This window comes from Ylistrum balloti, unplaced genomic scaffold, assembly GCF_031769215.1.
Source record: "Ylistrum balloti isolate Yb309-2 unplaced genomic scaffold, AGI_CSIRO_Ybal_v1 Utg370160, whole genome shotgun sequence".
NCBI classification, from domain to species: Eukaryota; Metazoa; Mollusca; class Bivalvia; order Pectinida; family Pectinidae; genus Ylistrum; species Ylistrum balloti.
The window spans coordinates 638416-655852 of record NW_026782156.1 but is presented as its reverse complement, the minus strand read 5'-3'; the positions used below and the strand labels follow the sequence as shown (position 1 = coordinate 655852).

The following is a 17437-nucleotide window of genomic DNA, read 5'->3' as shown; positions in this document are numbered from 1 at the left end:
ATGCCAATCTGTACAAAAGCAATGACACCGGCACGTCGAGATTGTCTGAATTACTTGTTAAGTCTCGACTGTTGACCCACACCTTTCATATATTGCCTTTCAACTAAATGCCCGAACCCTCAAAGACTGTTTTGCTATCACGAATGGTGTCCCCACGGAGGCATAATGCCTTTCAAATATATCTTATTTTTGTGGATTTCGTGGAAAGATAGTTTCAAAGAAATCTATTAATACTAGATTTAATCGTCGATGTATTCGAGGATTCGAGGATTAAGAGTACCCGTGACATCAACAAAAATAAATCAGAACGTTAAACGTGTTAAAAACGAAACACTTTAGAATTACAGTCACGAACCGCGGTGTAATGTAGTAATATTGAAGTTACAGTAACATTTGTCGAATGCAGTACAGTTCAAACAGTGACCTGCATGCCGCATTTTGATTCATTCAAATAGCAGTGTGTTGCTGTTCAGAATAGACACTTGCACTTGACTTTCTGTAAAAATGATTAGATATATATATATGTAGATATTAACAAATTTATGTACTTATTTGGCAACTGATTGATTTGTTTTCTTCCATTATCGCCTAGGTTTCAAAATTCGTAGCATCACTGACTAATCCCTCTTTCGGTCGATATTCGATTCCAATAATCCTTTTGTTGAATCTAAATATTGTTCATAAAACGTATGTTAGAAACGCCGGCTTTATATTGTTGTGTAATGTGTGAATGTGTACAATGAGAAAGGCCATTTCTATGTTCTTTTTCCTTTTTTCCCGTTTAACATAAATTGCAATTTATCAGAATTCAAAGTTTGTCTATAAAAGATACAGATAATTACAGTGATATAAGTTTAGTAGAACGAAACAAATATAAGCGGATTAATATTACTTTAATGAACTTCACTTCTAAGTATTACGAATCTAGGACACAATCGCATGTTATATCGTCACCGATAAAGAAAAAAAAAATTAAATTGTCGTATTATTCCTGTCCATTTTATGAGGACTGTGTTAAACTTTCTTTCGGTAAAAATGTTCTTCATTAATCGAATAGAAATTTGAATAAGGATTCTTTTGACGCGTCGGCAATATTTAATTTGTTATTGTGATTTATCTGAACATGTAAGAATTCAATCGATTCAAACTGAATCTTTGAATTCACCAGATGAAGTTTTGATTTTCAACCAGCCGTATCTGAATTGTGCTCAAGCACTTAGTTACAGTATCTTGATGAGGATGGCGGTAACAAATTGCATGATGGAAACTAGTAGGGATTCCATTTCAATAAGCAATCGTTTTGATATCAGACTCAAACAGAATTCTGTCAAAAACGAGCCATACATCTTACTTGGAAGGCGTCTTTAAACAATAAAAACGCTTGTTTCCGTCTGAAATCAACATCTTTTGAATGAAATATCACACCGTTTCAAATAAATGCTGTTTCCTGTTTTTTCATATGATGAGTTCACTGTAAATGGGAGCAGTCAAAAGAGTTGTTTTAATCAACATCAAAAGATGACATTTATGACTTCTTAGTGTAATAAAACTTCACAAAATCACCAATTTCTAATAAAGAACAATGACAATTAGTTTTTCTTTCTTGTCATTCAAAAACACTTGATTTTACAAGTATTAATACGGTTTCAATGTAATTTCCGGATTTCAATTAAGATGGCTTATCTTGGTTTAAATCCTGTGTTGTCACTTTCTGTCATTTTAACAGTACAATGACCGGGTCATTAGCTAAATCCTTGGTTGACAGTATGACTACATTCAGATTTTAAATCCTTAAGTTTTATAGATCTATCACAGGATTCTTACACAACTGCGACGAACGCATCAAACAATCTATTCATACTGAAATGAAATTATTAAACCCCTTAGTATTCAAGATGGTTCAAAAGTTTGGGGAAGAGAATAAAATTGACCAATATATCGAAATCGTAGCAAAAACAGTCTTACTTAGAATAATTCGTATAAATCACTTCAAAAAGAAAAAGAAAATACCGATTTGTAAATATATTCTTTATTCAAATTCAAAATCGATGAAAATATGGACGATATAAAAAGGATATATACCAATGTAAAGCTTTTATAACCGTAAATGTTTGAGTGTAATAAATTTGAAAGTTATTAAAAGTAAAGCCTTTTTCCTGATTCAATGAATCAATATACCAAATATATCAAACATCTCATTTGTATTAAAACTACACTATATCTTCATTTCTGCAACTCAAATATGGTTACTGCAGAATGGGAATCCTAGGGATTTAAATTCAATTATAAATTACAATTAGAAAAATTACCCGAAAGGCTTAAAATACTCGTAACGCGTTCACGTGTTACATAATTGGAATAATTTTAATTGGTCTTGTTGCATAATCAGACATGCCGTATGTGACCTTATTTCAGAATGAAAAGGTGTGTTTGGAAAAATGTGCAAGATAATAGAAATATAAATTAGTAACCACCCTTAAAACCTCGAGGACATGCCAGCTAATTGAAACATTGTATTACAAAGCGAGCTGATTGTCATTCACTTTGTAAGTTTATCGCCCCGAGGTAGGGTCTCCTTCTTGTTGTTGGTGGTGGCTTTCTCACTGAATAAAATACAGAAGGCCTGTCGCATACAGTCCAAAGCCGTAAGGATAACATATCTTAGCCAAGAACACAACCAGGTCAGCACAATTTGGGAAACGCATACAGCCACTGGTAGGGAGAACTACGGTATCGCATCGCAAATCTGGGATATTCCCATAAATATATTTAAACGTTTAACAGCTCTACCGACTGAGATGTCACGATCTTAATACACAAAGTCTAAAATGAGAAGGTCATAAAAAAGACAAAATACATTTCGTACATGGAGCTCGTCTCATGTGATTTTTGCATTCAGGTTGGTGATTTTGATGAATAATATTGCATTTCCACAATCTATAAACATTCTGCAATGTACAGTGCATGCATTATCTAAGTATATAATTGATAACATTTTGCATACGTGACAAAATAAATGGAAATATTGCACTCTTTGTCATACAATAAAGACATCTGTGAATAAGATTTGTTAATTGATTGGTCTTCCTTTCGTGCTATGAGACATAGATTTCTAAAGATCGATGATCGAATGAAGCAGGTGTATTCATCGATTTGCTATAAATCAAATGTAATCGAGGTTGTCCTTCAGAGCGTGTTTCAGTGGTAGTAAACAGTGTGTGATGACCTTGTTTTGTAAAAGATATCTAATTATCCTTTAGATTTAGTGAGATTCCAAATGAAAATAAATTACTCGGTTTTATCAAATAAAATGTAATTGTTTTGAGATCATCATATTCAAATTCACTTTTTATGTTTTGGATTCAGTCTTTATTTCTCAACACAATGCTTATTTCTTTTCTGTTTTGATAAATACCCCATAACATTCTGTTTTAAAACAATTTTTCCAGCAAAGAATGCATTGACATAGGAGAAACCTATTTGTTCTATATCAGTTTCTGGAAAGCAATCTGTACCAACCGTAATTTTGTTCCAGCGATGAAGAATCAAAGTCGTATTCCGGAATTCTGCGCAAGACATCCAGCCGTCCAAGCTGCCAGAGGAATGGTGAAGCCTTAATTGTGTTAAGATCACGAAAGTCGCCAATAGGAGAAGAAAACCAAACAAGGAAACAGGTAACCATATACTTATCAGATGGAAACTGTAAAATTTATTGAATTATTCAGTCAGTTTACCTCCTCGTCTTTTTTGTTTATATTTCTTTCGATCAATTTTGTTTTTCTATACTCTATTGCTAAGATTCAAAATTTAGGCCCTCGGCATCAATGAGGAACCCTAGAAGGACGAAACAACTGTATAATTCTGTTTGGTTGATTATTTGAATCTCCTTTATGTAATTTTAAATTTCAATTCTTGTTGAAAGATGTTATTCTCATGTATGTCTTTGTACAATCTTGCTGTGAACAAGTTTTCATTACCTTTGAAGAATATAATTACAATAATTCATACTTACAAACACGTCAAAGGGAAGCATAGCATTCCTGTAAATCCATAACATGTCAACACAACAATCATAATCCAAACTGCTAGAGGTCTACAGTGTTGAAGCCTCTATCCCTTGGATAATGCATCTACATTTAAATAGGCAAAACACGATTATTTAGCGCCTTTTTCACAATTTGAGAATTATCAGTTACTTTTACTACGATTCATGACACCTGTTACATTTAAAATCAAACCAAATAATAATTAACCTTTCGGATCCACGCTATAACCATTTTCATAACGTGTTGGGGTCATTGATATCATTGAGAATATTGCTATCGTTGTTATATTATCGCAAATCATTGACCAATCAAATGTTATGTTACATCTTGAACGAATTGGCATATTGCGTGATTTTAAAAGAACGTCACAAACATGTATTTGTTATTAATCGAGACAATATTCATATTGTTGTAGAATGTAGATGTTACTTGGGGACTTTAATCTACCATTAATGCTGACTACTCAACAGTCTAATACGAATGTATGAAAAATAACAAATAGTATTTTTCTATGAATATTTGATAATATGTGCAGATAATGTCCATTGTCATCAATACATTAAACTTATCATACAACTGTTTCGTCTTTTCTAATTCTTGTCGAAAATAGAAATACATGTCAGAATTTAGAATCAGTGTTGCACTTATCACGTAATTCAATAAATTTCGTATTTGAATGATTGCACAGGAGCGTCAAATCAGTTATGTGTGTATAATCAGAGCCGTGCAATTATTTATGATATCGTAAACGTGACATGCAGAATATTGTTAATGTCGGAAGGTAAACGAATATAGCGTTGTAAGGAAATGGTGTGAGTTGTGAATGAATAAAGGTAAAAAAAAATAATCGACAAATTGCACCTCTTTTAAGTATGTGATGAAAACTTCTGTATTAAGTTTATAGTTCTCAGTGTCATATTAGATTTTGGCATAATGTAAGAAGTTAAAAAAAAAAGAAGATAAAAACGCACCAATCCTATGCTTTTCTAAATATTTTGCATTCAAATAGACATGTTTGTAGTTTGTGGGGGAAAACACAAATTCTTTGAAAGTACACTGAACGAATTAAAACAAATATACCTCTACATTTCCTCGTGGTCCCATATGATATCAAATAACATTTGAATTCATATTTAGGTAAATAACTTTCCTCAAAACCAGAATGAAAATCCATCCAAAAGACATTAGGGTCATTACCATTTGTTTGTTTTTATCGTTCTACATTTCCCATTTAAACGTCCATATATCTTAGTTTGGAGTGTCGAAAGTAACACCGATTGATAGAATTTAGCTGGGAAAATCTTTACCAGAGAATACCCACATAGAAATATGATAAGGACAACACAATTTATCAAATTTTCGCGGCACGTGCAGAGACAAACCATTTTAAGTAACTCAACATACAAACATTTTAGGATCTAAAAACAAAAAGGATGACAAACACATGATTTATTAAGTATCACAATGTGGATGTGAACGGTAACTCTTCCGTCGACGGCCTGAAGGCAATCAACTTTGTGGATATTTTGTTTTACATGGGTAAATAGACAAAAGTAATTTATGATCTAACTTTAACCTTGATTAAGGCATTACCGAGCAAAGAAGTGTTTTTATAACACGACCTGAAGTGGGCGGGGTTGTTGATGCATATGATACAAACTATAGGTAACACTAACCTGTATGAATCATTCCGTTCATACTACTGTTAATACAACACAGAAGACGTCGTTCAGCATGTATATTTACATCTTTTCTCCATAATTGCAACTGTTTCGATTCATTTAAAGCTTTGTTTGTTGCTTAGTGAAGCAACTACGGTATTCTTTGTAGCTATGGTAACGTAAAATATGGTTGGATTTTCAACCGTCGTTTCCTATGCTTCAAACTTTAGGCTCTTAACGTCACTGACAGGTTCTGGAAGGAGGAAACAGATGTATGATGCAGTTTAATTTATTGTTTTGCTCCCGTATCTAACTCTTAATATGTGTGAGAGGAAATGTTCCTCACTCACACATAATGTACAGATTGATGTTTATCTCTAACTTAAAGTACGGAGCTCCTTAACATTAATAAAAAAAACTTTACTTTTAGTTAAAACAAGTTCCACTAATTTTACGTTGAGTGAAATCCCTCATTGTGCAATTTACCATTGTTCTCCCATTGAAACTTCAACGGCGGCTCTCCCTCGGTGAGTTCAACCAAATCAATGTTGCTCAATACATAGAACACAGCTACCGGTAACAATATACCAAAGTGTTCCTAACTTTAGCCGTGATTTAGGCCTGCTAATTCACTTATATCACTTATATATTTTCACTGTGTTCTTCGACAGTGAAGCATGGCATTCCTTCCCCAATCTACTGTTTTCAACTAATGGCTTTGAATGATAAAAACAGTGTTTTAGGTGATGCTTTATCATTGCAACAACATATTTTCAATGAAACATGTTTGAATGTGGTCAAATGAAAAAAAGGATGTATTTCTCCAGTGAAATGTGTTCTTAAATCAATTTAAATCCAGAAATGTGACACTGTAATATGTTTATTTACGTAGATTTACCATTTAGAACAGGATGTTATATTAAAAAAACAAAGAGTTTCTTCAATTGGAATATCAGAATGTGTGCTCTATATCGGAATAATACTATTTCTGATAGGAAATGTTCTTTTCACCATCCACGCATAGAATAAAAGTACACTAAATGTTTGATTAACCAAGATATATTTAATTAACACCAGGAAGTAGCTCCATCATCTTCCTTACAGTGAAAGTGAAAAGTATGAAAAAGATGAAAAATCTCCCAATACAGACACTACAGAACTCAACATGAATGTTGACAGTTCCTTGCATTAAAATTATGGAAACTCTCACCTCGTGAATTATGTGAAAATCTTTGTATACATGCGAATGATTTTCTTGGAACTTTTTGATATTAGTTGGGCGCACTACACAGTATTTTGTTCTTGGCATCAATGGGATGTAAATACATTTATGTTGTTCATCAATTATGTTTTTGTTTTCCACATGTCAAGTTTTAATTAAACCTGCTATTCTTAAACATGACTGTCTCTACTAGTACATTTGTTTTACAATGTTCTATTTGTACTCAAATTAGGATAACAGAGAGACAAAACAATCTCGATTTACCTTTAGCTGTTTTACATGTACATGTTACATGTAACATATAGAATAGTTACAGGTAACCTATAGAATAGTTACAGGTAACACAATGGAACAGTTACAGGTAACACAATGGAACAGTTACAAGTAATACAATGGAACAGTTACAGGTAACACAATGGAACAGTTACAGGTGATTTATAGAACAGTTACAGGTAATATAGAGAAAAGTTACAGGTAACATATAGAACAGTTACAGGTAACACATAGAACAGTTACAGGTAACATATAGAATAGTTACAGGTAACATATAGAACAGCTACAGGTAACATATAGAATAGTTACAGGTAACATATAAAACAGTTACAGGTAACATATAGAATAGCTACAGGTAGCATATAGAACAGCTACAGGTAACATATAGAATAGCTACAGGTAACATATAGAATAGTTATAAGTAACATATAGAACAGCTACAGGTAACATATAGAATAGTTATAGGTAACATATAGAACAGTTACAGGTAACATATAGAATAGTTACAGGTAACATATAAAACAGTTACAGATCCAATGTTCAGTTATATTGCAAAACGAACAATGGGTGTCATCAAAACAATGTTCGAAAAGTTTATACAGACAAAAAGATACTATTTGTCTAAACGAGTACCCCATGTAATACATCAAATATCAAAATCAGTTCAAGTCTCAGTGATATAATTACAGCATACAATATTATCACAACGCTGGTCGTAACCCGCACACAAAAAGTGGTAAAACGACCCAAGCTAGAAGCGCCCGACATATTTTGTTTCAAAGGTATGGATATTTTTGAGAAAATTCAGTACAGTAGCGGAACATGACAAGCTTTTTAAACATTCTGAGGATATCGATTTTCAATGTGATGTGATTTCCGATCTCAGACGTAACAAAAGACTCGGTAATATCGAATATATCAGTTATCTCTCTATTTATCACTAACGGCTAGAACACTGACATCGAAGACAAGAACTACATCTAACAGACAAGGAAGTTAATGAAGTAGAAAATGTCTCTTATTCATTGTATAGCTCGTGTTACTATTTAAAGCATCCTTAATTTCAAGTACATCGCAAAACGAGGTCCACAGATATCCACGAGTACCGGACCCGAAGTGACTTTCGTGAACAACTCTCTCACATATCTGTCAAATCACCATTACGATAATTTAGCGTAAAAAACAGTTTACAGGTTAACCACAGACATTCGCGCCACACCTGTGTCTACAACCTTCAGCAATTTGACACACCTGTCTCTACAATTTACCACAATTTGACACACCTGTGTCTACAATCTACAACAATTTGACACACCTGTGTCTACAATCTTCAGCAATTTGACACACCTGTGTCTACAATCTACAACAATTTGACACACGTGTCTACAATCTACAACAATTTGACACACCTGTGTCTATACTTTACAGCAATTTGCCAAAATCTGTGTTTGTCCTATTGAGAAATCCTTGTTAAGCTACAATAAACAGATCATGATATAGAATGTTTCTCATTTTATGTTATGTTGTTCAAAATTCATTTTTGTGACAGGCAAATGTTTCGTCACAGGAAAAAAAGCGGGAACGCTATGTGTTGATCATATATTGTGCGTTTATTGCTGGCGATGACAATGGTTCCATCGAAACACAATGTTAGTATTCATAAGTGGATTTTGTTGCTAACATCATTTATTTGTTTTATATAGAGAGAGGCACATATCAATGAAATGAAATTTCAAACGACATGGATAACCTGTAAATAATAAATCTACTCTGGCGCGTAAAGTTGTTGTTCTCTGTTTGGGTTTTTTTTTTTTTTATGACACTTGAGGAAAAATGTTGAAAAACTTAATTTTTGTATAATAATGAGAGGCCACTAATGAACAAAACAAAAGTAAAATGTAAAACGCTGATTCATCTACTCATTTTCTCTAATCCGCAATAAGTTTGACCGGGGGCAGTGTTATGATACCAATATTGTGAATTATGACTTTTAAGTGATATTTGCGTCATCAAATGGTAATGAGAAAGCAAATCCTCCGTGGACACTTTTATTAAATTGTTTACGACAGAGTGAACAAGTTCTAATCCAAACTACTCCTGCTATCGCAAAGTAATGTTAATTGAAGTTGGTGAGGCAGTCATACATGATTCAGGTGAACCAGTGGCCAGTCAGCAGACTCCAGCAGACGACACTCGACTATAGGTAGCTGATAGGTTGGAAGAACCTTCATATACACAATTAACAAAATTAAAGTTTCAATGTTCTTGGCAGCCATGTTGTTCGATCAAAATACTGATTGCGTCGTTGTGTTCCTTATATTAGGTTATACCAATGTTTTTAATTTTCATCAAAACTGGACAAAATTGAAAGTTCATTTCTTGTGGTGGCCATCTTCGATTTTAAAAAAGAATGTCTAAAACAGATCTTGACTTGATCATCAAAATTCACATCAACTTTCATTTTTTAATCGGACCAACAGTTTTTTTTAGTTATATGCTGTTACCTTTTCACCAATCTGAAGCTCTTGTCGCCAAATTTGATGTTCTATCGAAAAAAGAACAGCCGAAAGCATAGCTCCGCATAGTCATCTACGCTAATTCACAGTTTCGCTTGACTCTAACTGACGGTTTTCGACTGAAGAATAAAAAAATAATTATTGAATAAGTGTTCATATAATAATACTATTTTCTATGTTAATAAACAAAACTACTATACAACAACTGATCCAAGACAATCTTGAGCTTGGATGATCTGACCATACTAGAATATTGTGCAAGGTGTACTTGCAAAAATATTTTCTATTAAATTACAATGCCCTCTCTCAATTATGGCCGCCGTTTTGTTGAAGGTCACAGGTCACTAGATCAAGTTCATGTTTGAAAGAGTCAGTATTGCAAACCAGAAATTTATCGTCTACGTTGTCCTTAAGTAGCAAGCTACTACCAGATTATGTATAGGGGGGCTGCTTATGTACTGTGGAGCAAACAGTCGATAAATTTACGGTTCCATACCTGTATGGTTTTAAACATTAAACAAGGACTCGGTTATGGCTAGGAAATAGAAACTCAGCTAGGACACTTTTTACTTTTTTGTTTTGTTTCATTTTACGTATATTTTCCGCGAGTCTAGTATTTTCACTATGAAACTGATGATGGTGAATACTAAATGGTTTACAAAAATCGTTTCCCCAATATTGTATATATGGCCAGTTGAATACTGTGAAGAAAAAAAAGGCCAGCTGCATTTCAAACACACTGATATGTCGAAACGGTTAGCTTTTAAGAAGAAGATATGTGTAAAATCAATAATTCCCCCACTTCGTGTGGGATACTTAATACCATAAGACTTCCATCGACGGTACAGATACAGACATGTAAAAACACTTTTATTCGGGTAGAGGGGTGTCCAGCAAATAGTGATTTTTTTTTTTTGGAAAACCCACGAAAATTGAGTCCCATAAAACTGTATGCTTTTACAGTAATGAATAGGCATACATTTAAAAAAATGATGTACATCGGACATATTGATCCATGTCATATCGAGGACTTAACTGTAGTCATGCCCACGAATATATATGGAATCTATTCGATAAATCAAAACAAACATTTACGAAAAGATTTGTGTAATGGCGGTTATGTCGATAAAAATCAAGGCCGCAGACAAATGGAATTCATTTGAAGTAGAAACGATTCTTCTGAAATTCGTCCTCATCATTTATATATGGTGACAGTTATCATTTACCATTTGCTCCCAATGAATACACTGTTCAACCTTCGCAAGTAATTCGCTTTAGGCTAATATTTTCCTATTTCCATTTAACTATCACGCTTAGTCAATTAACTGCACGAAGCCGTGTTCATATAAGTCACTGAAGCAAATGATAATGTGACTAACTTCAACATAAATTTCCTGGGAAATTTTCCCCGAAAAAGAACTTTTGTTATTTAGCAGGAAATATATTTTAGAACTGAAATGAAAAACATTCTTATACTGATGCTTGGCAAAGGAAGTTACACTTATAAATTATTCAAACTTGACATTTTCTTTGAGATTTCGCGGAGCTTTTGAGTCAGCTTACAGTGTTCAAACTCTATTTCTTCTCTCTGGCGCAGGATTTTTCATCTTTCAATTACCGAACATGATATCATTGCATTGCAATAATTAGCAAATTATTTGAAGATCCAAAACCTTGTTAATCTAAATCACATATGGTGTCGTCATTAACAAAGTAAAGTAAAGGAATCAATTTAGATTCCTACGCGGTTTAATTTCCTGCCCTCAAACTTGTAGCATCCTCGTATGAACCATTCGTATATCAACATGAAATTTTACGGTGTTGGGACATTGTATCTTTACTCGGCTCGGTTATGTGCGATTTCAAGAGTTAATAAGCCTCACTCATCTCGATTTGAAACCCGTCGGACCGGTGTATTTATTACATAATATTTCAGTGCTTCATGATCTCTGATTTCTGCTAATTAATCTTTCTTTTAATACTTTTCACATAATCTGATGCTTACTACTTTGGCAGTGCCCGTGTCTTTCAAAATATTGAATATATACAACGCGTCAAAATGCTTGAATCCAGTGTTTCTACCTTTATGCACTCAACGACATTTTTGTTCGGTGCTTTATTCTGATGGTGAGCGTCACGACTGTTTAATAACAATGGCCTTAATATTTGGTCTGGTAGGTTTCGTGTCACCCTACGTAATGGCGATAACCAACTGACCTTTTTTGTGGTCGTTTCATGTACTTCCACTGTTAATAAACCATCTGTGGCATTCATCTTGTTTATCCACATATTTTACAACCGAAAGTCGTATAAGTAATCAAATATATTGACTCTTACTTAAGTCGATAATAACTGCACATTTCAACAAAAACTGATGCAATTGTACTACAAGGACATTGATAAGTAGCTGAGGCACTTAAGACGTCAATCCGAATTAGAGTCCAGACGGTCCAAAGAATCTAGATCAGGGTCACAGACAAACGAGATTCATTAAAAGAGAGACAGCTTTGTTGGAGTCCAAACTTAGAGGATAATATAGAGTAAGTGTCCTCAGAGGACAAACAAAAATCGTGAGTTACTGCTATTAAGGTAATGTTCTGGTCAGCGCGAACTTAAAAAAGACATAGAGATCATTATCTAGAAACATTTTACGTATTTTCTGTCCATTCCATTTGTAAACAGAACACAGAATTAAAGAAGAGCAGGCAAAAACAAAGGGAAAGACTGTGTATCACGTTAGGTCTTTTGGTCTATTAGGGAAAAAACGCGATTATGCAGGGGTCCACCTCAATACAGCAGACTGGAGTTCTCGGATAAAAATAGCCCCGACCTGCAGGGGTATCCGTATCTCATAGTCAGTCCCCTCTCACGATAGGGATACACTACGGATATTCTTTCTCACTATATAGAAGTTATTTTCTTACAAACACGAACTTTCGCAGTTTTTTTTTATACAAAATTAGATGAAGAATATACTATGTTTAGTCCATGTATATGAACTGACAAGTTTAGAAAGCTAGAATTTTGAGCTTGTGAATTCCTTTATCAACTGGTATAACATGGTATATAAGCACATGTGTATGATAATTGGAAACTTCGTATACCTCGTCGTAAATAAAGATTTAATTAATTCACTGTTTAATGTCACAGGTTTAAATCTTAAGATACATTTCATTACTGCGAATCTAGTCCTTTTTTCTACGAAGAAACAAAATACCGAAAAAAGATACTTTGAAAATAAAATGAAAATGCATCCTTTTTGCTACAACTGTTTAGTAAGACCACGAAAATTTGAATTAAAAAACAAAAAATCCTAGTTTGAAATGTGTAGCGTTTTTCAAGAGGACATTCTGTGTTAGCACCGTTAGTCCTTGGTCTGATTACTCGTGTTTTTGTGAAATCATCTGGAAATGTTAGCGACACAAGAGGTACTCAAGCGTTTAATTGAGTTATTGAACCTTGTACACAGTTCCTGTGAGGAACAGTTCTTCAGTAAAAGTTTATTTGTGGTATGGTAAAAAACAAAGTCGATTTCTCTCAACTTCTCAAATATATATATATATATATAACTGATTACTGGTGTAGCTCTGTTGCAGGAAATTAAAAAAACTGGCAAAACATTATGACAATATTGAGTAGATTGTATGTATGCTGCTAAAAATTAATCAACTTCGATTTAAAATCAAAAATGTAAATTTATAAATTGTTTTAAAATGTACACCAAATAGCTTTCTGTTTTAAACATGACCAAAGTCCGCCATGCTAAATATGAAATGTTTTATCAGATAATTTTTTTTTTTTTTTTTTTTATTTTTCTTGAATTTTAAAAATAATGCATTGAAATGTGACTAGATGTCGCTCGACATTTCATCTACAAGCAATGTGTGACTTTTATAGGATACCCACATTATTACTGACTCCTTATGTCACGCATTGAGCTTCAGACTACAGGCAGTTTCGTTAAATATACCGACCTAATTACATATGAATCACATCATTGTTTGAAACATCTACACTGCCTAATGGCCTTTAAATTAACCTGACTGGTATGTATATTTTCTGTAACATTGCCCGTTCCCTCACACGTGCTGGGATTAATCTGTATGCTAGTGAACTTTTAAACCGGACACAAAAACATTACTTTTCCTGAGAAAACGAAAAAAAATACATTTCTCAACCAAAAGAACGGTAAATAAACAATCAAACACAGACATACAGATTAAATTCAGTATTTATACTCCATATTTTTCCATTTCTCTATGCTTGCGTCGAAAAAGGATGAGATTTTCATGTGCATGGATAAGACAGTCTCTAAGGATTTGAAGTAGAGTTTTTTTTCTTTGCAATGGCATCACGAGACAGGCTAACCATATTCATGATTGTGCCGTTAATTTATTACCCTTGTCTAGACGCTTTCAGCCTGACGAGAAGAGCAGGTGTAAAATTGCCGTTTAAACTGTACTCCGGAAATATGGCACTGAATTCAAGTACACGTTTATACCAAAAGCTAGAAGGGAATTGCTAGCATTGCATTTTGCTCACACAATCATGATATCGTTCTTGTCTGTTTTGGCAAATTTAGTCATCGGCAGTTAAACAACGCCAGAAGACGTGACAATTTCTCTTGCCTAAGGTTAATGATACATTCATCTAAGACCTTAACTGGGACAACGCCTTATCCTTAGGATATAAAACATCACCAGCATTTATTTTCGTCCGCATGGTGAAGAAGAAACAAAACAAAATAAAAGTTCAAGATAGCAATAAAATTTCATATCGAAGACTTAAACATGGTATGAATTTTGTCGTTTACTTTGTCGTTGAGCACATAAATGGAGTGGTATTTCTTGAGGAGGAAAAGACACATAGTTGTACGTATGCCGATTACAAAATTATAAATTTTAAAAATGAAATAAATGTTCTTTCCTTCACAAACTTTCCGCCAAACTGCAGTAGGCAGTTTAGGTTGTAGGTAAACAAAAGACATTATACACTTCGCCACAAAAATCACTTTCTGACAGTCGGCATGCAATTTGTACAAGGAAATATTGTAATTTATATTCATAGTCTGTATCATATGGACCAATTATTGCTTTCATTTCAAATTAACTTACTACCTGACATGTAAGAAATACGTCTCGGTCATCACTAGAAAACATTACAGATATGGTGTTTTATGCAAATGTATTCTTTAAAGCTATAGACTAAACGTATATTTATATAGCTTTTCATAAGATATATTTAAAGATATTGCATAAGTTTCAATCTATTCTGTCCCGGCCACCTTTGATATTTCTTACATACAGGAAATGGTAATAAAGAAAAATTAAATTTTTTTTTTCATTCTTGAACGACCTTACATTGATGAAGATTGTGGGACGCTTTACAGTAATCATACTGATCTGATAGGGAAATATTTTATCTCCTTGTTGATATGAAGCTGTACATGTTTGATGCTCCTTAGCATACCTGGTGGTTTGATGCTCGTTAGTATGCCTGGTGGTTTGATGCTCGATAGTATGCCTGGTGGTTTGATGCTTGTTAGTATACCTGGTGGTTTGATGCTCGTTAGTATGCCTGGTGGTTTGATGTTCGTTAGTATGCCTGATGGTTTGATGCTCGTCAGTATGCCTGGTGGTTTGATGTTCGTCAGTATGCCTGATGGTTTGATGCTCGTCAGTATGCCTGGTGGTTTGATGTTCGTCAGTATGCCTGGTGGTTTGATGCTCGTTAGTATGCCTGGTGGTTTGATGCTCCTTAGCATACCTGGTGGTTTGATGCTTGTCAGTATGCCTGGTGGTTTGATGCTCGTTAGTATGCCTGGTGGTTTGATGCTCGTTAGTATGCCTGGTGGTTTGATGTTCGTTAGCATACCTGGTGGTTTGATGCTCCTTAGCATACCTGGTGGTTTGATGCTCGTTAGTATGCCTAGTGGTTTGATGCTTGTCAGTATGCCTGGGGGTTTGATGCTCGTTAGTATGCCTGGTGGTTTGATGCTCCTTAGCATACCTGGTGGTTTGATGCTCCTTAGCATACCTGGTGGTTTGATGCTCGTTAGTATGCCTGGTGGTTTGATGTTCGTTAGTATGCCTGATGGTTTGATGCTCGTCAGTATACCTTGTGGTTTGATGCTCGTTAGTATACCTTGTGGTTTGATGCTCGTTAGTATGCCTGGTGGTTTGATGCTCCTTAGCATACCTGGTGGTTTGATGTTCGTCAGTATGCCTGGTGGTTTGATGCTCGTTAGTATACCTGGTGGTTTGATGCTCGTTAGTATGCCTGGTGGTTCGATGCTCGTTAGTGTACCTGGTGGCTTGATGCTCGTTAGTATGCCTGGTGGCTTGATGCTCGTTAGTATGCCTGGTGGTTTGATGCTCGTTAGTGTACCTGGTGGTTTGATGCTCGTTAGTGTGCCTGGTGGTTTGATGCTCGTTATCATACCTAGTGGCTTGATGCTCGTTAGTGTACCTGGTGGCTTGATGCTCGTTAGCATACCTGGGGGTTTGATGCTCGTTAGTATACCTGGTGGTTTGATGCTCGTTAGTATGCCTGGTGGATTTGATGCTCGTTAGCATACCTGGGGGTTTGATGCTCTTTAGTATACCTGGGGATTTGATGCTCGTTAGCATACCTGGTGGTTTGATGCTCGTTAGCATACCTGGTGGTTTGATGCTCGTTACTATACTTGGTGGTTGGGGGGGGGGGGTAGGGGGGTAGCATTACAATACTTAGACTGGAATGTTGATTTTCTTATGCATATCAATTATTAGTCATACAAACTAATGCGTTTCATTAAAAAATACAACAATGAAGGGGGACTGCAAATGTGTACATGAACCTTATGGCGGAAATCATATGACAGTTCCTATTTTTATTTTTGAAATATTTATCTGAATTTAATCATTTTCCTATAGTTCGTTTCCGGAACCTAGTACTCGCTTTCGGTTTAGAGTATAATGTACTTGCAAATGAAGTTGATAATTCGAAAAACAAACTTATTGCGATAATTTTCTTTTCTTTTTTTTGTAGGTCATCAAAATGCTGTTTGCCATCGTGATGTTGTTTCTGCTTTGCTGGGGACCAATCATGTGTAACAATCTCCTAGTGGCACTTGGTGTCCTTGACGACCTTCATATGGGCTACCTAAAGCCTATGCGTCAATTGTTTCTTCTGTTGTCCTACTTCAACAGTTGCGTTAATCCAGTTGTTTACGGGTTCATGTCCAAGAACTTCCGGAACTCCTTTCGGAATACACTGGCACTGGTTTGTGGCCATCAGACGGTAATGACAGTCAACGATAACGGCGTCGTTCGGTATTCATTTCAAACTCGGTCAACATCGTTCATTTCCGGAAGACCCAATTTACAGCTACAGGATTTTACCGGAGATAAAATAAAGACTACAGTACATGAAGTGGAAACGTAATTCATTGTATGGAAATCATTCAATGTCCTAGAGTAGTATATTGAATGCTATTGAGGAGAGGGGGTTCTGGAGCATGGTTAACCATTGGCGGGCATTCGATGCCCTATACACTCCATTACACCTCCTCACTCGCCATGAATTAGTAAAGGAAATTGTAAAATGTACACAAGTTGTACTTGCTCACGACTTCATTCCATGTAATAGTTATAAACGATTTTACATGCATGGAGCTGAATTGAAGTTAAAAGGGATGTGACGTCATAAAACGGTTACGGCGTCCCAACTCATTAACTA

At 34.9% G+C, this 17437-nt stretch overlaps 1 protein-coding gene across 1 annotated transcript in view; it reads left to right on the top strand.

The window, feature by feature from the left end:
• The window catches only part of LOC132550981 (QRFP-like peptide receptor), a 62320-nt gene extending 45177 nt beyond the window's left edge, over positions 1–17143 (top strand). The window contains exons 5-6 of the mRNA XM_060215081.1: positions 3536–3674; positions 16748–17143. Of these exons, the coding sequence (XP_060071064.1) occupies positions 3536–3674; positions 16748–17143 (535 nt within the window). The remainder of the gene's footprint in view (positions 1–3535; positions 3675–16747) is intronic.
• Positions 17144–17437: the final 294 nt, after the last annotated feature.